We start from the raw sequence: 25,255 nt of genomic DNA, 5'->3' as shown, positions 1-25,255 counted from the left end.
ATGATCACCCCTTGCTGTCTTCAGATATATTAATATGCCCAAGTGTCTGTCATCTTAAAGAAACACTTTCTGACTTTTTGTTGTTGTTGTTCCTTTCAAAGCCAACTTCTATTTGAAGAGCAGTCTTTCCTCAGGGTTGGTCTTAACTTATCTCTCAGTTGCTTCTCAACCCTTTGGATTCCATCTGAACTCCTTTCTCTAACATCCCTCATGAACCTGCCATTGATGAATCCAAGGGGCGGATTTCAATCCTCAATTCACTGAACTTTTTGCAACTGAAATTATTATCCTGCCTATTTCAAGGACTTGCCTGGTTTGTCTTCTCATTTTGACAGCAGCCTCCTTGGCATGCTACTCTTTATCTGCCTGCTCTTTAATGGTGGCATTGCCCAGAGTTACATATCTGCACCCCCTCTTTTTCTCCTTCCTTTTAAATCATTTGGTCTTCTTGTCAAATTCTACATGTCTTCCAAGTGCAATTTCATTCAATCCCTTGTTTTGGCTTCCACCTAATGTGGATGACTCTCAAATCTATGATTCAGTCAGACCTATTTTTTGAGGTACGAATACAATTTCTAGTTGATACTTCCATCTTCTTATACATGACTAAAAATATTGTCCATTTTCATCTCCTTCACCTCCATTACAACTGACTTTCTTCTGATTTCTCTCTTCTAGTGAAAGGAACTGCCTATGGTCCAATCAGAAACTTGGGAAGGACATAGGTCAAGGCTGACTCTGGTCACATACCTTTTACTGATTAGAGAAAACTGGTCTACAATGAAGTAAGCAAACCTGTAAATATGTCAATTGCAAAGATATTATATCGCTTTCCTGCAGTGTTTTTTACATATAAAATACTTTCTAAGCAAAGAGTAAGTTCTTAAATGCCTTTGTGAGACAGAATGGTAAAATTCAAGTTTGATACACAAACCACTGTCAGGGAAGTGTGACTGCCAAGGACTTGAAGACAGGATTTTGTAAGTCAGTGGTAAAACCAGGAAGTGCTAAGTATGAATTCCTTCTGGCTTTATTTACTATCTTTTATAAATTAAAAAATATGTATTTTAGGTTCATTATAATTCCTCTAGCTGTTGATAAGCCTATTAATTTAAAGAAATACAAAAAGCAAATTGGGGTAGGAACTGGATCTCTGGGACTAAACGGATCCTTCTTTAGACTGTTACTGAGAGCAAGTAACTACCACATTTTTCAGACTATAAGACGCCCCCCCCCCCGATTTGGGAGGAATAATGGTTGTTAATGCTGCTGTTGAGTTCTGTTTACATTTACAATGGGGAAATACTATGTTATTTATGTTATTAAATATTTTACCACATTTTTTGCTTCAAAAAATTTTCCCCCTCTAAAACCTACGTGCGTCTTATGGTCCAAAATGCGGTAATCACTCTTTCCATAAGTATTAACCCTCTTGATGTTCTGTTAATAAAATAATTAACAAAAAGTTTAATAATTTATAAGGCAGCATAAAGTTAAGATCATGCAAAATAAATATTTACATATTTAGAAAATGTGAACGATAACATTTGTCGGTGCAGTTAATGTTTTCTGGGAGCCACTAAGAAGACCAATGATGGACATTTCCCCAAAATGAGCAAAGTGTGCTGCCTGTTGTTTGAAAGAAAACAGCTGACGGTGTTAGTAGCCCAGCAGTTCTCAACTGGAGCCATCTGGACCTGCAGACGACATTTAGCAACGTTGAAAGACGTTTGTAGTTCTTATGACTGAGGTATGTGTGGGAAGGATGTTACTGGGTAGAGGTCAGAGATGCTGGTAAACATCCGACAATTATAGGCAACCCACCCCCCAACAAAGAATTATCTGGCCCAAAGTAACAACAACAACAACAGTATCAAGGTTGAGAAACCCTGTGGTAGCCAGTGAACAAAGTTTTCAAGCAAAAATATAAAATTTGGAAAACTTGACCAGTCGCCATAAGCTTGACTCTTTCTCAATATGTAAAGAGTTTTCTGATGAGATAAATGGTGATGTTAATGAATGTGAATTTTAGATATTATATAACAAAATGTGTCAGCATTTGGAAGGTCCACATAGTCAGTTAACTAATATGACCCGAGTGACCAATGCATGATGTTTCTAAACTATGCTTGGTTAAAAATCCATTCAAAGTGTAAATTACATCAACGGATGTTAATGTAGCGCAGCATACTGAATTCACTGCTACGGCTTCAGATGTTACACTTCAGCAACTTCAAGATACCAGTACTTGTCTAGTTTTAATGTAGTATTAAAGAAGATTATCCACGATATTCTGAAAAGGCTATTGAAATTCTCCCTTTTCCAATTACACACCTGTGTAAAGCCAGATTTTTCTTTATATACTTCAACCAAAAGAACTGATTAAATTAAATGGATTCAGAAGCAGATATGAAAATTCAGCTCTCTTATTTTAAGCTAGATATTTGTTAAACTTGCAAAAGTATAAGGCCACACTTTTTATGTTTGTTTGAAAATGGTCATTTGCATAAAAATATTAATGTTACCAATATGATGGGTTTCCTATTGTTATTTTTAATTAATTAATATTTTCAAAAGCTCTCAATTATTGGTAAATTACTGATATTATAAAGTATCAGTAGATATAACCTACATAAACTAAAGCTCTTAGGTGGTCATCAATAATTTTCTTAATAGTAAAAGGAGCTCCAAGACTAAAATGTTTAAGAACCACTGATTTATCTGTATAGTTCTTCAATGCTGACCGTTGGATTATTTAATATCCCTATTTTCCAAGTACTGAGAGTAAATTAAGTAGAATTCTAATTATAAAATATAAAAAACAGAGTATTTGAAATCTCCCTCAATGAAATAAATTCTGTGTTCTTTACAAGAGCACCTTACAAGGTACACGTGCCTAAAATGGATTTGTGTGAAGTGTAAACATGAAGCAGTTCAGTACTGCAGTTTAAAAGCATAATAGTTGCCACGAGTGCTGAACTGAATATAATCTGATCCATTTCAAACTATTACTTGAGGTGCAAATATACAATTTCATGGAAATGAAACCATTGCAAGGTATTTCCTACATTATTATAGCCATGGTTTAATCCCCATTTATCTTTCATTTTCAAAACATTAACCCTGTCATTTTCAAAAATGTAATATGCCATGCAGTCTTATCAACACTATAAATGTGAATTTATTAATGAAAACTCTTTCAAGTTAAAGATATTAAGGAATTACCTGAAATAAAACAAATCATTTAACTCATTGGGTCCCAGAATATTACCAACATTTGTGTCAAGAGAAAAAAAGTCAAATTGATAAAAATGTGTGTATCTCAATATAAAATCAAAACGGTCCACTTTGTCACAAAACAAAGGAATTTTTCACTTTAATGAAGCATCTGTAGATGGCTCTGTCTTCCTAAGAATTAAGGTAACACAATGGTATTTTGCTGATATTACTAATATTACATCTGAATAAATAGGTGTATTAATATGTATTTTATAATGACATTAAAACCTTGTTACCATCAGGGTGAAGAATGGTTAAAAGAACCTCTCCGCCTAAAACTTTCTAATGTAAAAGAGAAATTATGTGAAAATATCTGCTTCTGGGTATTGAACACACAAATTTGGATTACCTCTCATATAAAAATGTTGAGTAGCATGTTGCATCTCCTCCCTCCTTTTTAAAGGACATGGAGGGGTTAAAACTGTGAGGTCTGGAGTTAGAGTCATTGAGTTTAAATACCAGCTAACACTGAGCAAGATACTTAAACTTTCTGTGCCTCAGCTTCCCGATCTGTAAAATGGAGACAGTAACAGCAGCAACCACATAGAATTGCTGTACAGACTACCTGAAAAATATTTACCTATAGGTCTTTTGGAGAAGACCTATATGTAAACAAATAACTCAAATATATAATAATAAATGCTTGGAAAGAGATCTGAACGGTGTGCCCTGGGAGCCCTGAACGGGACGTGCTCACTGCCTGGGCAGACCAGAAAAGACTTCAAGGGAGAGCTGGACCTTAGAGGTGGACAAAATCTTCCAGAGTGAAGGAAAGAAATGACAAACATTGGGAACAACACATGCACAGAAAAGAGAAGGTGATGAGTCTGGAGGACAGAGACATCTCACGTGGCTGAGGCGCTGTGTGCCTGAAAGAAATGAGGCAGGTCTCAGACTGTGTCCGCCCATGTCTCCCGCGCCTTAGGCAATCCCGCGAGCAGTGAGGTTCCCGTAAAGGTGTTCCACCAGAAAACTTGACTGATCAGTTTGATTTTTCAGAAAAACTACTCTGGCGCTTCTATGGGGGGTGCACATAAATAGCAGAGAGACCAATACTACACCTGCTAAGTAAGAGCTCTGTTGTCAAGTCACTATTCTTTTCTTGAGAACAGTTGCTTTAGCAAAGTAGTGTCTAAAACTCATGATCCTCCAGACTAAACACCAAAGTGCACACACAATTACATCATATTAATGAACAGTGTAATGGTCTCATAGAATGTTGTTAATAATATAACAACCATAATAAAACAATGTTCAGCCCTAAACATAAGTGAAATATTTTTCAATGAGAAAAAATTATGTGTACTCTAAAATATCAAGTATAAAGTAGTTTTAATTTTGCTTTTATATTTTTGAGCTCTTTTCAAAATGTCCACAATAAGCAAGTAGTATATTTATAATCAGTAAATTTTAAAAGCACATTGTTCAGTGCACTTCATAAACAATTCTTTTTACAAAAATATTTAAAATATTTTTACTAAAATATTACCTTTTTGTCTCCTTGTTTTCGTCTTCTTAACCCTGGTCTATAATCATCTCCAAATCTCAGAAAGTAATAGTACGAAACTAGCCTCTCAATGGGATCCCTTATGACATTAATGTAAATGGGCTTCTTTTTTACACCGAATCTGAAATAAAGCCAAAGTTAAAAGGTGAAATCAACATTTTCACTTTACATAGTAGTACCCTGAAATTATAAGTTTAAGCTATTCATTCTCTATGAAAAGAACATGAATTAATTTAATAATAGACTATGCAGAGATTAGAAAATATTTTATGATTATTTATGTTACAATATAGTAAATAAATAGGAATTTAAAAATCACAGTTGAAGAAAAGGAGGAAAAATTAAATGAAAAATAATTTAAAATTCTACTTACAAAATTACATAAAACATTTGAATTTTATGTAGCAATGATTTTTAAATTTCTGGCCCACCAAACTAGATAAATGTTACCATGGATACAGCACAAGCCCGATCAAGCAAGGCCCTTTGAGTCAGCTTTCTACTGTCGCCGATGTTAAAGACAAGACAGAAGTGAAAGACACTATGCTTTCAGCATTACTTCCTCATGGAATGAACTGAAGGGACTTTTACATTACCAACCTTTGCATACTCTATAACTGTCTCCCAATTTTAATTGTCCTCGTCTTGAAATCTTACCCTGACCTTCCTTTACTTTTCCTTTAGTACAGTTACCAAGTCCTTCGATTTTTTACGGATTTGGCCTTTTTTTGTGGACGATTCTGTTACTCTTCATCGTTGCCCTTTCTCTGTGTCTCTTGCTTAGAATACTGCAATAACCTAGTTGGTTTTCTTACACCCAGTCTCTCTCCCTTTCGAACTACCTTCCATACCAATTCTCAACTGATACTCTTAAAACACACTTGTTAGATCACCCCTCTTAAAAAATGTTAATAACTCTATGATGTATGTTGACATCAAACCCAAACTCCTTTGTCTAGCTGTTGACATCTCTTTGCCTTATATCTTAGGTAGCGCCTTACTGATATAACTCTATTTTCAAGTAAGAGAACATCAGTCTCTTAGAGTGCGGCCTGCCTCTTCTCCTCCTCTGTATCGTACTTCTTTCTGTTTCTTCTTATATGCCTTTGCTCACTGCCTTTCTTAACTATAACGCCATCCTTATTTTTCTATTACATAAATTCATTCAAAAAATGCTTTTCTGTGTACCTTATATATGCCATGGACTATGCTAATACTAGGGATATAGCAGTAAAGAAAATCCCTTGTCCTCTGCAGCTAACATTCTACTTGGGAGGGACAATATAAACAAGTAAATTAGCAAATATGTCAGATGGCAAAAAGTACTAAGGAGAAAAACGATGCAGTGAAATGGAACAGGGACTGCCAGGAGAGGTGGGGAGAGGACAATTCAAGAAAGGTTTTTCCAGGAAGACATCACTGGTGTTACGTGATGATAAGGGCGCCACGTAGATACCTGAAGGAAAGTGTTCCAGGAAGAGGAGACTTCCAAGTACAAAGGCTCTGAAGCAGCAAGAACCAGGCATTTCTGAGGAATACCAAGGAGATTGATGTGGGTGCAGCAGAATCACAAAGGAGATGTTAACAGAGTGTGAAAACAGAGAGATGGGGGGAGGGGCAGTGGAAGAGCAGATCATGCAGGTCTTGAAGGCCATTCCAGGAATCAGGAGGGAGGCTGACTGGACTGAGTCACGACACTAAACGTAATGTATAGCATAATGCCCATGGTTCACAATATCTTACAATATAACTGAAAGTTGCTATGAAAGTTAATTTTAAACATTCTCACAACAATAAGAAAAAGGTAACGATATGAGGTGAAGGATGCATTAACTAACCTTATTGAGGCAAACATTTCACATCTAGCAAATCATCACACCGTATACCTTAACTAATTTTATATGTCAACTATATCTCAATAAAGCTGGGGCCGGAGGGGCCCTGGCTGCTCTTTGGGAAGAAACTGTACAGGACAGCGAGGGAATCTTGCGATGTCTAGAAGCTGTCCTGATGGCTCCGGCATACCGTGCTATGTGCTTTCATTTCTCAGCGGTACCCAGGAGCGACTGCTATCAAAAGGCCCTGTCTTGCAGCTTGTCTACTAAATATTTCTCCCCAACATCATGATAAGCCATTTGAGGGTAGGCCCAGTACCTTACTCTTTTATATTTTATAGAGCCTAGTATACACGAATACTTGCCTACTGATTAGTATTATTTAGAAAGATTAGAAACATTAGCAATCTCTCTCAAAATGAGAAACACAATGAGATGATGAAATTGAGCCTAAGTTGTATGACTTGGAGTACAAGGCCATGACAGTTGCTTCTTCTTTTAACCGGTCTTGATATACTCACTCATCTGCCTACAGAAACCCTCAATTCAGCTAATAACTTCAATTTCCCTCCCTACTAAAATCTTTTCCCAAAGGCACTAAGAAAGCATAGAGCTAAACTAATCGGTTTCCTATTTTCCTGCCTACTACAATCGATGTCTTGCACACGAACGGCACTCTACAGATGTTTTATACTAAATTCTTAAGTAGATGAGCAGTGGAAAGAGACCACAGAAGAGAAAGGGCAAGGAGCCCAGGTAACCTGATGAGTTCAGCAGACTACTGCAAGTTAACTGAACAGGAAGTTTCCGACTTACAAACAGGCTGTATTCTGGAAGAACTGCTTTGTGGGTAGTAAAGGGGGGTCTGCTCTCTTGAATTCTAGTCCTTTTCTCACCGTTAAGTAGCACTAAGTCAGTAAATTCTTTGTACATGGGGAAATACTGAAAACTACAGAGAATCCTTTTACAAAACATTATTATAACAGTTATGAGTTGGTTGATTAGAACTTGGTATGTATTTTTTCATTGAACAGCTCGTAAGCTATAAAACCAACAGTGCAATATAACTTTTCACAATTTTTTAAAAGAGGAAATAGTACTGCTGCAAATATATGGCACTGTCACATTGGGTGTGAGAGCAGAAGTTCCATGAGGTTAGGGATTGCTTCCCTCTTGTCCGTGGCTTTGGCACTATTGTTCAGTGTGGTGCTGGACACACAGGTGTCAAATATCAGTAGAATTAGGCTGAACAGATAGTTGTGAATTAGCCACTTACACAGCCTTTCTGTGGGAGAATGTACTCCGTACTGAGAAGAAGGGAGAGAGGCATCAGGAACACCTACTTTGCTACCTTAACTGGGAGAGCTGAAACTATAGGGAGGAAAAGCACCGACTGTTGGGCAATGACTCTGTTCTTAAAACTGGGATTCCTTGGGAACCACCTTTAATTTCTCCATTATTAGCTACTGACCAGCCCTGACATTCCCTTGGGAATTAGCTTCTCCCAGAAGACCACCTCCCACCACACTTCCTCTTTCTTCCTTTCCCTGGTTCCTAGCACGTAAGAAACGACAGCAATTCTTAACAAATGGCACTTTATAAAACTCTGCTTGCTGTTGAGAAAATGACTTTCTGGGGCATGGTTTGGGTGACAAGTATATGTATGATTTTAATGAGATAATGTGTGAACTTATTCTGAAATTATTATTTGTTAGAGTATGCTATAGAGACATGGAAGCAAATGATTATAAACTAAAATAGGCATGACAAAAATAGTATCTGGGTCATTCAGCTCAGCCGGTTAGAAAACAAGCATCCTTTTAGGTTTGTAGGTTTAATTCTTTTGCTAACCAGGTGGTTTTGTAGAGGAGGAAAACTATGTTCTGTGGTCACTGACCCCACCTTTAACCCTGGCCAATCTTCTGAACTGCTCCTCACAAGGGCTCAGGTAGAAGAGGAGAAAACCTATCTTCATTCCAGGAAAATAAACTACTATTGCTCTGTTAGAACATGATCTTCCTGGGAAGAGAGGAGCATATTTGTTAAGAATGTAGGATTTACATAAGGATCAAAAGGGGGAAAGTATAATCCAAGCAGCAGGTTAGTAAAGACATTTAAGGAACCTTATTCTTACCACGTCAGCATATGTGGTATGACAAAACAAGAAACACAAACAAGGCTCATTTCTTTACAACCACAGTCTTATGTATAATTTGGATGGATGAATGAACACCAATATTGGTTCAAAGAAGAAGCGCATACTCAGAACATCTGAAGGGAACCTTGTCAACTTGCTAGAGAAACCTAAACAGAAGATGATAAAGCTGAAAGAGGGCTGAAAAGCCTTTGGGAAGCCTATGCTTTGAGATTTCTGCTGTATATTATTTAGCATCTTTCTTTAGTTAAATTGCAGTTTCATTGGGGACATGGATATCTTATACATACTCATATTTATTCTGGACACTCTGGGCCCAAAAAGGTTCAAAGGAACTTCCGTATCCTTCTAGTGACAAGTTCCCATTGTCTCGCTTCAAAAATAGAGAATGACCTGTTGGTATATGTTGGTCCCACTAATGATAATGTTGTGAATAAGTGATTTTTAAAAGTAATTATTTATCTCTTAAAATGGGCATCCATCCACCACAAATATATTAGAATGGCCCCAATTTTTTAAAGGTCTAACAATACCATATGCTGGCAAAGATGCATGGCAACTGGAACTCTCATAAACTGTTGGTGACACTGCAAAATAATACAGCCACTTGGAAAAACATTTTGGCAGCATCTTACCAAGTTACCATGCACCCCAGCAATCCCACTTCTAGGTTTTACCAAGGAGAGGGTAGCACATAAATGTGCACACAAGACCTGCAGGCCAATGTTTCGGCAGCTTTACTAACGATCACCAAAAGCCAGAAATAACCCGAATATCCAGAAACTGCTGAATGGTAGGAATTATGGTGCATCAGTACAGCGGAATACTGCCCAGTAGGGAACTAGCTACTGACACACACGCAGAGAATGAGATAAATGTCAGCAGCACCGTGCGAGTGAAAGGAGCCTGACTCGTAAGACGTGGCGATTAATTAGACATGTGGTGGAGAAAAGGGTTGTTAGAGATGACTCTAATTTCTTGCTTGGAAGTCTTAATAAATAAAAATGGGTAAACTTCCCCCAAAAGAATAATGAAGACAAAGACAGAGTCTTGAGCGATGCCTTAATAAGAGTTTGAGCCCTGTCTGGTGTGTCTCAGTGGTTTGAGTGCCTGCCTGCCAACCAAAGGGTCACTGGTTCAATTCCCAGTCAGGGCACATGCCTGGGTTGCAGGCCAAGTCCCCAGTGGGGGATGCATGAGAGGCAACCACGCAATGATGTTTCACTCCCTCTCTCTCTCCCTCCCTTCCCCTCTGTCTAAAAATAAAAATAAATATCTTAAAAAAAAAAAAGAGTTTGAAATAAGAAAGCCCAGCAGGTTCTAGGGCAAGAAATCGCAAACACCAAGACAACATGGTAACTGAAAGAAGAGACAGAAGTGCAAAAGAACAAAACACAGCTCCGTGTGAGACACAACCAAGTGCATCGCATACACCGCAGTACGGTATTTCACCTTCACAACCGCCCATGAAGCAGCTGCACTAACTATCCTTGTTTTTATAAGAGGGAAACTGAAGGTACTGTAGCTGAGACACAGAGCTGGTAAGGAACTGTGTAGACTGAACTGCAGATCTGACTTCCGAGACCGCTCCTGTTTACAGCCTATGGGATCACTGCTGTACAAAGAGCTGGCAGTACAAAGTCAATAAACATGCAGCTCTCATGTACTGCCTGTAATGATTAAAATTATTTTTTAAAAGTTTCTCCAGGGTTATGACATATATGTTGAAAGTTGTAGAAAATGGTGCAAACTTCAGTTAGTTCAGAGAAGTACAAGAGACACTCTCATATGAATCTATATACTAACGAACTCTATTTGGGCCTAAAATAGTCACTTGATTACTCTCTAGGATATTTCAGACTAGTGAAGCATTCAGTTATTCATTTCTTATCCTGATATATTTGCCTTTTTACTGATTCACTGCAATTGTTCTGCAAGAGACAACAGGGGTGATACGGAGAAACCAAATGATGGTGATGAAAACCCACGTTTCTTCCTGGGGACACGCCAATGTCTATGTTTTAATAAAAGTGGCTGCTGTATCAAATTAAGTGTCCAAAGTCTTTCTAAAACAGCTGCTGGCTTGGGACCCCTAGGTCACTAGATTATAAAAAAAAATCTCAAGAATGTCTGATAAAAAACAGCATTTAAACTGTTTTCTATCAGATAAACATTATTCATTATAAAGAAAAATGTTACTGAAAGGTTTCTGAAACCTCATTTGGCATCATTTGAAGAAAACCAAAGTGGGGTTCATAGATGCTGCTGATCAATGAACAGTATGAATTTTAAAAGGAGGGTAAGCTCTAATGTTTTCACCCTTTACAAAGAGTGAAACTAGAGATGAATAATGCTTGTTCTGACCTGGTAACTATAGAAGAAATGAACTGGTAATTATAGAAAAAAAATGGAACTGCAACTTATTTAATTTTCTATTGCCAGTACCCTGGGACATTTGGGAAATGTTCAACCTATACAATTTTTAACTGAAAAACTTATAAATTTATGACATTAATTTATCATACTTACATTATTATAAAATTGTGTTGTCCACCAATTAAAAACAAAATAGTCATTGAACATTAAAAAGAAAAATGGAAAAGAAGAACGAGAAAATGTGCTTTAAAAAATCAAGAATCGGATTAGGACAAAAAAGAGCAGTCAGGAATTACATGAATATGTAACAAGAAGATACTTTTTATATTATTCCAACATCCTGAATGAAACCAGGTAAATATAACCCAAACACGAATTACGCAGAAACAGGCCTGCAAATTAAATGAGCAGTTCTCAGTAATCGGTCTAAATGAAAAAGCACTTCTCATTTTTTATTTCGCTATCTTATTTCCTGGGTTTACACTCTTTAGTGTCTCTACTAAGGCAATTAAAAAGCTATGTAATTACATATTTCTTTCACCAAATTCGACTGTTTTCTAGTGCAGGCAAGTGTCTTAATGGACTCCACAAGGTCCTACGCCACTCGAGGGTATGTTTTGAAGACTACAGTACTTTAAAGTTTTGTAAGGTGTTTCCTTCTTCTTCCTCATTCATGGTGAGTGTGGCTATCCAACTGAAAATTACTTTACATGATACTTAGTTATATCTACAATAGTTCTTGACTACATATATCAAAATATATTTCCTCTGGTTGATTTTTTAGGTACTTGTTTAAAACTCTTCTAAAAGTCTATTAAAATTCTTACAATACTTTTCAATTCCAATAACATGAAACGCATTATGAAAATATTCAAACCCTTAAACGTTCATGTTTGTATTTAATAAATGAGATTAATTTTTTTCAAGGAACTTTACAGCTTTTCAAATGCAAGAACTCCACCATATATCATAAGAGTTTTGTTCTAAGTACAAGACTTTTGCCAAAAGCAAAAGTACTCTATTATTTTAATAATGAAAACCTCAAGTATTAGAAACCAAGCTCTGTGTGGAAGAAATAAATCATTTAGGTGAAAGGGTAACAAACATTCAACTGAAGGATAATGCAGCCTCGAGGGGGAATATGCATATGAATGAAGTTTATGAAATTGGTTCAATGCCTCTGCAAAGAAAAAATAATTAGTTTATTTTAAAGATGCCTATAAAATGTTTTCAATATTGCAATATGAATTATTTATAGAAAAATGCACATCTAACTTTGGAACTACCATTTTACTGAACATCTTGAATACCATGAGAAAAACTAGAAATAAGAATATATTGTTTTGTATATGCAACATTTGGGAGACTCTTTTTTAGTTATGTGCTTTTCAAAAAAAGGTAAGACTGCCCTGGCTGGTGTCGCTCAGCGGACTGAGCACGGGCCTGTGAAGCAAAGGGTTGCCAGTTCAACTCCCAGTCAGGGCACACGCCTGGGTTGCAGGCCAGGTCCCCAGTGGGGGGTGGGGGGGGCAAGCAACCACACACTGATGTTTCTCTCCCTCTGTTTCTCCCTCCCTTCCCCTCTGTCTAAAAAATAAATAAATAAAATATTAAGAAAAAAAATAAAAAAAGGTAAGACTTACTATCAATCTGAATCAATAACATTTCATTCAATATTTTCTTAAAATTAAATTGACAGCAGGATATCAATTTAATTTTTAAATTTTACCCAAAATGCTCCTTAAAGCTGACAAATGTATAATTTTGAAGTTATGACTGCTTCTGAAAAGACTGAGCAAAGACATCTATGCTTAAATAATTTTTAAATATATTTTTCACGTTTCTGAAGCTGGTGCAGAGTATTATTAGGGAAAGGATTTGGATTTGGAGTTTTACTATAATAGTACCCTACAGTACTCAAGTGGGATTCACAAGCTGCCTGTGTTTGGAATACTCCCTTGGACCAGTTTTCTGGTTAGTACTTAATGTAGCACAGACACTAGGGGGAGCCACATAGGGCGCGGATGCTCTAAGCAGGCCTCTAGCTTTATGAACTTATCTTGAGAGAATTATGATAGAAATACCCCAATTCTTCTCCTTTCATAAAATATCAAAAATGAGTGTTATTCATCTCCAGTTTCAGAAAAATACTGTAACTATAAAGAAAAATAAAGGAAAACTATTGTATTTTTTAAAGTCTCCTTTGAATACACCACAATTTGAAAGCCCAAACAAGCCAGTTCAAGGGAACCTGAATCACTGCGTCTTGGCTGAGCAGCAGAAGCAGTGGGGCACTGATACCAGAAGGGGCTTCTTCGCTTTCTCAGTTCTCTCTCAGTGACAAAGTCATATCTGACTGGCCTCCAGATTACAGCTTGGGGCTCGCTTAGAAGTTTCATTTGGTTGTACAAGAAACATAAGTACAATAATGATGAATACCTAAAAGAGTATTACCTAAATTTAATCTACCTAGAATTTCTGAAATTAATGACAATTATCAATTTATGAACACTAGAGGGCAGTAAAACACTAGAAGGTATATTTAAATTACATATATAAATGTGGCAAAGGCCAGCCAGTCATTTTTTTTAATCGGAATATAACAATTTATTCATTTTCAGGTTGCTAAAGTACAAAGCCTTCTTTGGTATGTCATTTCAGGTATAACTTACTTAGCAAAGTCCAAATAAGAAACGTGTCCGTGGTAAAATCCTGGTTTCATCTCTTTCCAGGAAGTAATATTCTTCACAAATCGCACCTGAAACAGGAGAACACCCTCATTACTTAGGTACGATTTTAATAAAATGAAACTTAATGATGGCAAAATACTTTCCATGCAGGCGTTTAAAACTAATCACACCACTCTCATAACTACAGAAGTTAAAACACAGATTTCTAACTAAGGAAAATATACTGTGATCTGTAACTACTAATGTATCGTAGAGAGAGCGGTCACCATACTCGGAAAAAGAGAGGACCCTCAAACCAAGTCACACAATGCGATCACTGTCAGTGCTGTGATGCACATACGCTCACGCGGGGTGGGGGGCAGGTACCAACACGCACGATGGCGAGGCAGGCGGCACGAGAGGACAGGACTACTCCGTGCAAATCTGTTTCCCGCTCAGAGACTTGTGGCTCCTACATACCCATTTTCATTAACAAGTAGACAAAGTTGGTTGATAAAAAATAAAATTACAGATATGATATAGGTAAAATAAAAATTTTTTAAATCTAAATATTGCTCTTTTAATTCCCTAGAATTGAAAGTATACAAAAGATTAGTAATATAAAAATCAAGTGTAAATATATATTTCTTAATTTAAAAAACTGTTTAATATAGAACTTGATAAACACAAATATCACCAGCTGCAAAGCAGTGATACACAATTTCTCAGGAAAATGATATATGTGGTCTGTCCAGAAGGTATCCAGCTATGTAATGTGAAAAATAATAAAAGACATGTAATGTGAAAAATAAGAGACATTTATTTAAGAAGATACAAGAAACATTGTACACAGGACAATGACAACCAGTCCCCTTCAAAGTAGGCACCTTGGAACCTCACGCAGTTCTCCCAGTTGCCATCAGCTGCCCTGCCATATTTTCCTGAATCTCACTGATGGTCTGAAATCTCTTCCCTTTCAAAGGTGATTTTAATTTTGGGGAAAATCAGAAGTCGCAGGCCACCAAATCTGGGCTGTAGGGGGTCTGAGACACCTGGGTGATTTAATGTTTCACCAAAAAATTCTGCACCAGACATGACTCATGAGCAGGCACAATACAATGTCTGGTGAAGCTGCCAATCACCAGGTGCCCATAGCTGCAGCCTTCTGAATCATCTGAGTAGTTTCCATGGAGGAGTGTTCAAGTTTAATGCAAAATTTGATGCATATTTGTGGCTCTACTGGCTCAGTCACTTTGAATGTGACAGCCACACAGTACACCTGCTCATTCAACCATGTCTACTGCCCTCATCAACTAATATGGTGAAGTCGTCACTGTTCACTCACGTGCATTACAGTCCACTCTCCTTGGCTGCCAGTTTACACTGATGTCACAAAAACTTCTCATTATATCAATAGCCGGGCTTTTTCCAGACAGACCTTGTACTTTTGATAAGCAAATCTCTACATGATGAACACTAAATGATTAAGAATCTCTTCTGCAGAGTAGATACAGTGTGGGGGTAAAGGAGGAGATAGGGATGAGGCGAAGGGTGGCGGCCCACCACCCTACACGAAATTGAAAGCATCTGTAAACTATGACCTCAGCCTTTAAAGCAGAGGACTGCCAACAGGATACGTCTGATAATTTATCAGTCTTTCATTTACATGTTAGAATGAAGTTAGTTACATGAAGGTACCCTGGAGCATTTCCTAGCAGACCCACCAGTAAGTTAACAGCAATGAATGGTGATGGCTGCCTCCTGGTGAAGGGCTGGTGGAGGGCAGAAGGGAAACACTGCAAAAGCGGCAATGTCAGGAATGTGAACTAGAGAGAAATGAAGTTTCTGGAAGTAAAAGTCATTTTTTAAGGGAAGCATTAATAATTCATATTCTAGAGAAATAATGGAGTTTTTAGAAGGGAAATTAAATGAACCCTATCTGTTTATCTTCTTCACACACACACTCACATAACCTCAAAATAAAATCTGAAAATTGAATGTAGCTAAAATTACGTTGCATTAGAAAATAGTTTAGCAGATATTTTCAATTTTTCCCCACCAAAAGAAAGAGCCAAATAAATGTGTGATTTTAGGTTCTCATATTCTTTCCTATTTGTTCTTCAAGTAAGACACCAAACAGAATGAAAGTTAACACCTGGCTGGTGTAGCTCAGTGGATTGAGCACAGGCCTGCGAAGCAAAGGATCGTGGTTGGATTCCCAGTCAGGGCCCATGCCTGGGTTGCAGGCCAGTTCCCAGCAGGGGATGCATGAGAGGCAACCATACATTGATATTTCTCTCCCTCTCTCCTTCCCTTCCCTTTTAAAGATAAATAAATAAAATGTTAAAAAAAATAACAAATGGCAAATGAAAAAGAAAGAAATCAGATAACCTAAAAACTGAATCTTTAAAAAGTGCTATATGTTGAATATCAAGAGTCCTTATAACTGTCAATTAATGATATATTATTTCACATAAGCCTTTGGCTGTATAAAAATAAGTTCCAGTATTCCAGCCAAAAATCAGGGGGAAATAGAAGGCAGAGAATAGGAATGGGAGCTGGTGGTTCACGGCTGCTTAACACATGTTTAGCAACTCAGCTTTATTTTCCAAAAGCTGACATTCACATGGTTATGATGGTGTAAGGGGAAAATGAAAGGAGATGTCAGTTTGAAGTCTGAGAAAATGGTGTTACATAAACCAAATGTTAGAGAAGATCATCATAGTACAAACTTAACAGTACACTGTTGTGAAAAACTCAGGCAGAAATAAGAGTTAGATGTAGGTTTCATGTATCCTTTCTTCCACTCTTCCTAAGAAAGGCCAAGATTAAACTAAACCCATCTAAGAACACACTTCATTCAACATGTGTCCTTCAACAGGAGATAAAGAGCCCAGGAAAGCTGGATGCCTGGCTGCTTCAGGGCTTCTCAAACATCAGCGCGCAGGTGACTCTGCTAAAATGCAGATTCTGGTTCAGTAGGTCTGGAGTGGGGCCTGAGACCCTGCACTTCTGAAGAATGTCCCCTGGATGGCCAGGTTCATGGGCAACACTGAGAAGCAAGGCTTCGTTCCACCTCTGCAGGCCCAGGAACTAACTCTTGGTTTTATTAATGTGAGCCTTGCTTTTGTAGCACTTACAAAGGTAGCCTGAGGTCTACAGAAGCTCTTTAGCAAGGACATTCACTGTTTTTATGATACGGAAAAAAGGATACTGAAATAGAGAAAAGTTTTCAAGATTACCTTATAAGCTACTTCAGTGTATGAAAGAGAAGAAGGCGGGACAGGAGAAGAATGAGTCCTGCCTACTTATCTCCTCCTCCTCCTCCCATCACACCGTGATACCTGAAGTACACACATCAGAACCAAAGTATTCCAAGAAATACAGTTTGGAAACTAATGAAATAAGGATTGTGTCCCAGGGAAGGTGGACTCGGGGAAGTTTGACAAAGGGAGAGAGTGAAACAAGGCATGAATCTTCCACTGCTACCATCTTAAACTCTCGCTTATAGAATTGGTATTTCAGTGGCGCAAGAGATCAAGGATCTCCTGTACCGTTTATTTCATGTATAAAGAAACTACAACCCAAGAACCATGTACCTTAGGTTTTGGTCCAATCATCCCTCTACACCTCCAGCTAATTTCCTTAACATATTACTGTCCAATTTACACCAGGGGTAAAACGAACCAAAAAAATTGGAAGGATTCAAAAGGAAAGGTGAGCAGCATCATTCATGCCATGATTCTGATTTAAAAACTTGGACACTGAGAATTTCAGGTTTTATCCACTATGGAAACCCCACAAACCCAATCATTAAAACGCCTCGACCTCCAAGATCTCAAAGTTCTGTTGATATGTCTCTCAATTGCTTGTTTTCCTCATTATGTTCATTACAATCTCAACTTCCAAACCACCCTGTTCACTATTCTCACCTAGACAAGCACTTTCCAACAACAATGACTGACTTATTCTTGTCCTTTTTATGGTCCTGGGTAAACGCTGAGGTTGCTGAAGATTGCCCATCAAAACTAAGAGACACAGTCTAAATATCTATGTAGGACTTTTGAATTTTATTTCCTAAATTCATCCTTAGGTAAATTCAAGTGCATTAATGTTGCTTTTAAATTCTCTACACTCACTGCTAAAATCTCCAGAGCGCTCAGAATCTTTCTCTAATCTCTGGCTAATAGAATACCGAAGGCTACATACTTGATGCACATGTATTTTTTCCTACCTCATCAACATTTAACTAAGCCATTAAAGTCTCATTAATAAAACTGTGGCTGACTTACAATCTGCATAAATCAAAAGATGCTGAGCTGAGATTTACCTTCCCTTTATAGGCAAGAAAAAAGTGCTAAGCACAAAACTTGTCAGTAAGGTTATAGCGGCCCTTCACGCTGATCTGGAGAATATAGTCTGAACATTCTGAAGTGTCCTTTACGTGCTACTGAAAGTCTATACGATCCTAATCTCTTCTTAAAAAAAAAAAAAAACAGTATTTTTAGGTTTTCTTTTCTAAGGATTGATTTAACCACTTCTCCTTCAGCCATGTTTAATAGTTATCGTCTCAGCCTCTAAAACTGTCCATCTCTGCCCTCCTCACCACCTTCATTTTTCCCTTTAATCAGTCTAGCTGCTCTTCCCGCGGTCCATTGCCTTTATCTGCCTTCTTACCTCTCTTACAACACCTGCCTTGTCTTTCAGTTTTTCTTCTTCTTCCTTTTTTTTATTTTGTCTTTTCCTCTACAGTGAAGCATTCTGCCCATGACTTTCAGATAAAGCTCTGGAGTATTAAGAAGAGGAAATGGAAAGTAGGTGAGCAAGCCTCCACTTGGTTTATTTTATGGATTCCGACTGACTACACTTGGCACTAATGAAGATAAAGAGATAGGCAAAAAGGAGTATAACTAATAGCTTCAAGTGAAGTTCAGGAGACTGAAGGCACCACAGACTCTGGCTTGGGGAGAAAAAAATAGTCACCAGAGTGACTTTACTCAAAGAGAATGAGTACACTCTGGTTAAACAGGCTATCAGGAAGGATGTTTCAGCAGCAGTGGTGAGACATAGGAGATGAAAAGACATGTTTTGTGTTTAGCCTGAAGCAGAACCTAAACTGTAAATTTTGTCAGATTGTATAACTGAAGCAGAGTCAGGCTAGCAAGTAATCAGAGAAGACTTTCAGGGAAAACTAGCAATGTGGGGAGTGGCGGTGTGATTTATTTGTACTTGAACCAGACCTGAACCGGTGCTACAGGAAAAAGCTAAGAAAGCACCATCTCACTAACAGTGTATCTAGACCTACTCTTAATGAGATTAATCTCAACATTAAAATTATCTGTGATCACAAAAGAACTTGTTTGTACTACCTAAAAGTAAGAATGCCATTCCGAACATCCTGGACAAATTCCAACTTTGTAATTACTACCGATGAAATGAATACTACTATTAGCTTAAGTAATTACTATATACTGAACTCCTACTCTTGCATATACTTAAAATAAAAATTCATTGTACAGCGTGGGTAGTTTTATGAGCCTAAACTAGAGAAGGAATTTTCTACACAAAGAGGAAAACTGAGTAATTATTGGATACAAATATAAGAAAGGTCACCAGCAATAGAATACAGTATTTTCACTAAAGTTCGGAACTGTATTATTCAACTTTTTGTGTGTGTGTGTGGGTAGCTGGTGGTGATGATGGTGGGGGTGGGGTGTTCCAAATCTGAAGTAAGGGTAGATTAGATTATTACCATCAATCAGAGGGGCTTACTCCAACAGTAATTATCATCATGGTGTTCTGCTCAGCTGAGGACCACTTTTAGAATCAAGTTGGTTCATTTGTGCATTTATTTAACATAAGTTATGTAGTGTCTACTATGTTTCTGGCACTGTTTTCAAGCACAGGGGATACAGGACTGAATAAGACAGCCAAGTTCCTGTCCTTAAAGAGCTTGTAACAGAGGAGAAGACAGACAACAAACAGATACACAAATCACTAAGTAATGTGATTTTAAGTAATAAACCAAAAAGCCAGTGTGGCTAGTAAGTAAGAGGTTAGAGTACAGGACAAAGGCTTTACTAAAAATGGCTTGTTGGTCTAGGTAAGGAACTTGGATTTTGCTGGGGAGGTAGAAATATGAATTCAAACATAAGTACCTCACCATCCTGAGAAGATAATAATATGCATGTCCCCATAATCCCACCAAGAATCACTATTCAAACCATGGTTCAAAGGCCTAGAAGCATCAGTTTTGACATCAAGTGGCAGCTGTTGGCAGAGGACATCAAAAAGATGCAACTGCTGGTCTGCCCCGCCCACAGGCTTGACAGGGACAACTGGAGGCTCCCACTCCCTCCCCTGTGCTTGGACTGTGTGCTCCACTTGCCTTCCCTGTGTCAGAAGCTGTCCGAGAACAACAGCCTTGAGACGGAAACGTGGTGGTGAGACTGTGGGCTGTACGGGACTAAACCCGGTCAAGGCCTCCTGTCCCTCCCTGCCCTCCTGTATGGAGGCCAGTTTCAAATGACCTTCTGAGGAGGTGTCAACCCAACAGACGCTTTATAGAAATTCTGACTATCAGGCTGCATCTCAGTCCTGAATCAAAATGTGCATTTTAACTAGAGGTTAGTATACACAAGATAAGTTGAGAAGCACTCATCTAAAGTGCTGTGCTGACAAAGCAGCATGTAAAACTAGTATCAAACCACAGGATCTAATACAAATGACCAGAAGTGGGCTTGATAGTGAATTCAAAGAACAAAAAATTACTATGTTGTTCTACAAAGAATGCAGATTCTACATGTTTTCAATGTCTGAACAGAGAGGGGTTACATACAATCACAGACCCAAAATATGTAAGGGCAGAAAAGAATTAAGAAATATTATAAAAAATGGTACCACTTACTATGTGGCATAGTTAAAGACAAGATGTTCTCTAATTTTGAGGTATTTTCCTGATAGCAGAGTAAACTTCATTTTCCAGTCAGAACAGCTGACTGAGTACCTGTCTCCTGCCGATTCCTGTCTATTAACCCAGTAACTAACGCCCACTTCAAAAACATACCTATGACTGAGTCTGCCTTATTCTTATTACTTAGCATTCTCCTGCTTTATGAGCTCAATGTTTATCTGTTAATCTCCTTGTTCTTCTTATTTTATCCCAACTTAATTTTGAAAAAGGCCTTATCTACAGAAAAGTTGATCAACTGTATAGCCAACATCTGTACAGTTTTCACCAAGATTCATTAACTATTAATATTTTTGCCACCTTTCTGTATCTCGCTCTCTCTATACATATATATAAATATCTGGAGATACATAGACACACAATTTTTCCAGAAATGCTTGAAAGCTAGTAGCAGACACCTTTGACCAAGGATCCAATCACAGATCACACATTACATTTGGTTTCCATGTCTCTTTGGTCTCACCTAGTCTAGAGAAGCCCATCTCACCCCTGACCCTGACGTTTCTGGGTTGTCATGACATTGACACTTTGGAAGAGTTCAGAATAGTTGTTCTAGAAAATGTTCTCTAACACAGATTTGCCTATTTCCTCAAGAGATCCAGGTTAAACATTTGGGTTGGAAGTACTTTTGGTGAGAATACCATAGACTGATGTTTCCTACGACAGTCCTCCTAGTTCCTGGGACTGTTTTATGTCCCTGAGTACATTATAAACAAGCTCCCTGAAAGATGTGGCCTCGCTTTTATCTCTTTGGAGTTTCCCCAAAGCCTTCATGCGATCTCTGTATATATTACATACTCAATAAGTGAGAATGTAAAAGTGGAGTTGACACCCATTTCTAAAAGAGCAGAATATGTTTAACCATTGAATAGTTTTATACTAGACTAAAAATTGGGCTTTGCCTCTAAAATTTTTGAGAGAAATAATGACACATGTAAACAGCTTAGCACTGTGCACAGTACGTACAGAATATACCTGGGAAAGGGCCAGGGCTAAGAGCAGGGATTCAGCAGACCGAACTGCTGAGGCTGGAAGGTGCGAGAATAAGGAGAGTGGTCATCTACGATATCCCCAAATACTTTTATGAGTAGACTGGGTTTGAAATGAAAAGATTGAGACAATGGCAGATTTAACAATCTAATTTTTCAAGTCTCACTTCAGTCAGCTATTGATTAAAAACTATTTCTCAGAGAAACAGAAGAGCAAAATCGGTCCCTTAATTACTGTCTGAATCATAAAGCGGTTGAGAACAGTACACAAGAACAAAAACATAGAATAAAAATTAAAGTATGTGATGCAAAATAAGAAATATTTAAAAATATTTTCAAGACATCTGGTATAATTTACAAGTTTACATTTATATGAAGTTTACTAGATTAAATGTGAAATTAAAATGCTATCTAATATGCCATACAAAGGACAGGGAGGCAGATACCTTTCCTCTGTGACTTATTTGAACAAATGCTTCTATACAGAATAAGACCAGTAAGTAATTTAGATATGGTATATTAGAGAATATTTGGTATATAAGTCATTCCTAATTAAGAGCAGGTTCTCAGTAACCACCTGACATTTTGAAATATGTCAGCTAATGATTAAGAGGATTCTCCTCTCCCCACACAAATATATTTTAAATGTTGTTCATTATGTAATCCAATTGCTTTTAAGGTGGCATTTATGATTCTCTTTGGCTGGGTATTTTTTTCTACATGTAACTAAAAAGCTATTGAAAGAAAAACAGAAGCTTCATCTCATTTAAATGCAACTGGGGAAATGTACCACTACATGATGCCTATAAATGTGTTATATGTGGTAAACTTCTGTAGATTTGTATTTCCTGAAAAAAAATCATCAATATCGTTGGCAGGCATCTTATAGCTGCCATAAAACTCTGTAATGGTGGACACAAAACAACTCTAAAAATTGAACAAGAAAACTAACTATACCTTTCTAAAAAAAAGTTACTAAAGAAATATAACATTATATGAACGTTAATAAATGTCCCTTTTAAACAAAGATACATTCTGGAAAGCAATCATGCTAATAGATTTGAAATGTACCACATGCCATCCAAAAACTGATTATTTAGGACACTTGCCTTTAGATATATAATATTATATAATGAATAATTTTTATGACCCACTTAGCTAAATTAGCTCATACTCCTTCTCATTTACTGACAAGTTATTAAGTTTGGCTGGCAGATGTAGATTTTGGGTTCTATGAAAGAGTAATTGAGGGTACTGCAGAGAGCTAAGAATTACATGGGCGGATGATATTCCATATCCACTGGCCTTTACAAATGGCTCTCTAGCAAGAAGTGAACTTTAACCTTGTGTAGTATCAATGTTATCCTCTTGCTTTAGAGTAAGAATTATATATAGCTAAATAATGGGATAACAGAGTCAATTCTGCAATAATAATACAAGTTCGAGTGTTTTCAAATAAATACATTCTCACTATAATGAGTATCACAAATACCTTTCTAATAAGACTACCCCAATAAGGTATTTAATTCTAGGTATCATTTTGAACAAAATAAACTAATGAGCAAAAGAGAACCAGAGGCATAGAATCGTACAGGCTGACAGCTGTAAGAGGGGAGGGGCGAAGCGGGGACTGACTGAAGGAAGGCGAATGGACCAGTAAAGCACACACGAAGGACCCGTGGACGTGGGCAATGGTGAGGGGGCTCACTATGGAAGTGGCGGTGGGGGAGGCTGGGTGGAGGAAGGTGAAGGTGGAAAAGCAGGACAACTGTAGTAGCATACACAATAAAATATTTTTTTAAATCCTAGGTAGTATTTCAAATGTCATCTTTTATTCTCATGGGGCATAATAACCTTTCTCTTCAATACCTGTAGAAAGAACGTCACATACTTAAAATTACAGTTAGAACTCCTGGTGTGGAAAAGGTGTGTGCAACTATGGATAAAGAGATGAGGGAATTTCATTTCATGAGATAATTTCCTCCACTTTTCTTAAAACGCTTCCATAAAATTATCTATCCATTTATCTAAAGTTTCTTGACAACTTAAAAGGCAAGATTATGTTAAAATATAACCCACATTCCCTGTTTTCCAGAAGTTTATATCTAATATTTACATAAATTACTAGTAAAGATAAGAAGAAATTCACAAAACTGAGCCATACAGAATACAGATAATCATCGAATAAAAAATTCTCTCTTAAGACAATGTAATGTTTTTTATTGCAGTCTGTTGCTAATAATACTATATATTTTTAAAAGAATGCCATACTGAAGAGCATCAATTTTCTCTTCAATATTCAAACTTTTAATTCATTTATTTCACAAATATTTTAATACATACTATATGAAAAGAAATGTACCAAATACTGTGAAGAATTTAAAGTTATAAAAAATGTGGTTGATTCCTTCCCCCAACAGACTTACAATTCATTGGGGTCAGCATACATATCGCTTAAAACACTGTATCCCCTTGACATATAACATTTGAGTGAGTGTCAGAAAACATGTACTCCTTGAGTGGTGTTTACCTGATCTTGCAGCGACATCACTGGATTATTTTTGGTAGTGTTGATGTGAAGAACATGGTACTTATTCTTTGCACACAGGTCATAGGCAATATTGGTAAAAGAGGTGCTTGCAGTTTTGGGGACTCGGTTATAAATGATGACCATGTCCTCTTCCTCATCTAAAGGGGTGTCTTGCCGAGGGCCATCCATTGTATGACGTTGCTCAATTTCTCGGACTTCATGTCTTGCAATAGCCCTTTCTGCAAAGTAAAACAGTTACAAACTCAGTTTTTAAAGAGACAGTAAGGAAGTTGCAAAACACTGAAAAGAATTTCCTATACTTGGAATATAATGCTCCTTTTCAAGAACTGGGTGAGAGCAGCTGAAGAAGTGTTTTGAGGACTGAACTACCTTTGAAGGACAATACGTATGCACATAAAACAGAACAAAAGAATACCACAGACCCCAGGGTTCTTCGGCGTACTTCGAAAAGTCACTTTACAGTCTAATAGAATTTACAAAGCCTGAACTAATCCTCAAACACACAAAAACAGATTATATGGAATACTGAATTTCATAGTACGAAATGCACTTAGAAAGTAGATCACTTAAAATTTAAGCAAAGATTTTGAAATTTATTACTTAGGATTTAGTTATTCTCTGGTTTATCAAAATGTCGCGGGGCAGTAATTACAAATGCTGGTGTAATTTTAGGTAACAAAAGTAGAAAAAACCCCATCACAAAACCTTTATATTTTTGGTGTTGCATTATGGACACGTCCTGGCTATGTTTATTCCTTAACACTCAATCCACTGGACCACACCAGGAGGGTGTTTTTCCCTTTTCTTAAGTTATACCAAGATATTACATCTCAATATACTCCTCAGCGATTTCTACAAGCTTCTCAAGCAATTTATTTCTACTTTCAGTTTTTCATCTTGTAAAAAAAAATCAAACAAATGCCA

At 37.3% G+C, this 25,255-nt stretch overlaps 1 protein-coding gene across 5 annotated transcripts in view; it reads right to left on the bottom strand.

The window, feature by feature from the left end:
• Positions 1–25,255, bottom strand: part of HS2ST1 (heparan sulfate 2-O-sulfotransferase 1) — a 154,784-nt gene that overhangs the window by 6,605 nt on the left and 122,924 nt on the right. For all 5 annotated transcript variants that reach the window (XM_037136524.2, XM_037136525.2, XM_037136526.2 and 2 more), the window contains 3 exons: positions 24,311–24,549; positions 13,825–13,910; positions 4,769–4,907 (listed from right to left, as the gene is read on the bottom strand). In XM_037136524.2, coding sequence (XP_036992419.1) covers positions 4,769–4,907; positions 13,825–13,910; positions 24,311–24,549 — 464 coding nt within the window. The remainder of the gene's footprint in view (positions 1–4,768; positions 4,908–13,824; positions 13,911–24,310; positions 24,550–25,255) is intronic.

The sequence above is a fragment of the Artibeus jamaicensis genome, unplaced genomic scaffold, assembly GCF_021234435.1.
Source record: "Artibeus jamaicensis isolate MK-2021 breed Jamaican fruit bat unplaced genomic scaffold, CSHL_Jam_final scaffold_1019, whole genome shotgun sequence".
Taxonomy (NCBI): domain Eukaryota; kingdom Metazoa; phylum Chordata; class Mammalia; order Chiroptera; family Phyllostomidae; genus Artibeus; species Artibeus jamaicensis.
The sequence above is the reverse complement of the archived record's forward strand: the minus strand, read 5'-3'. Positions and strand labels throughout refer to the sequence as shown.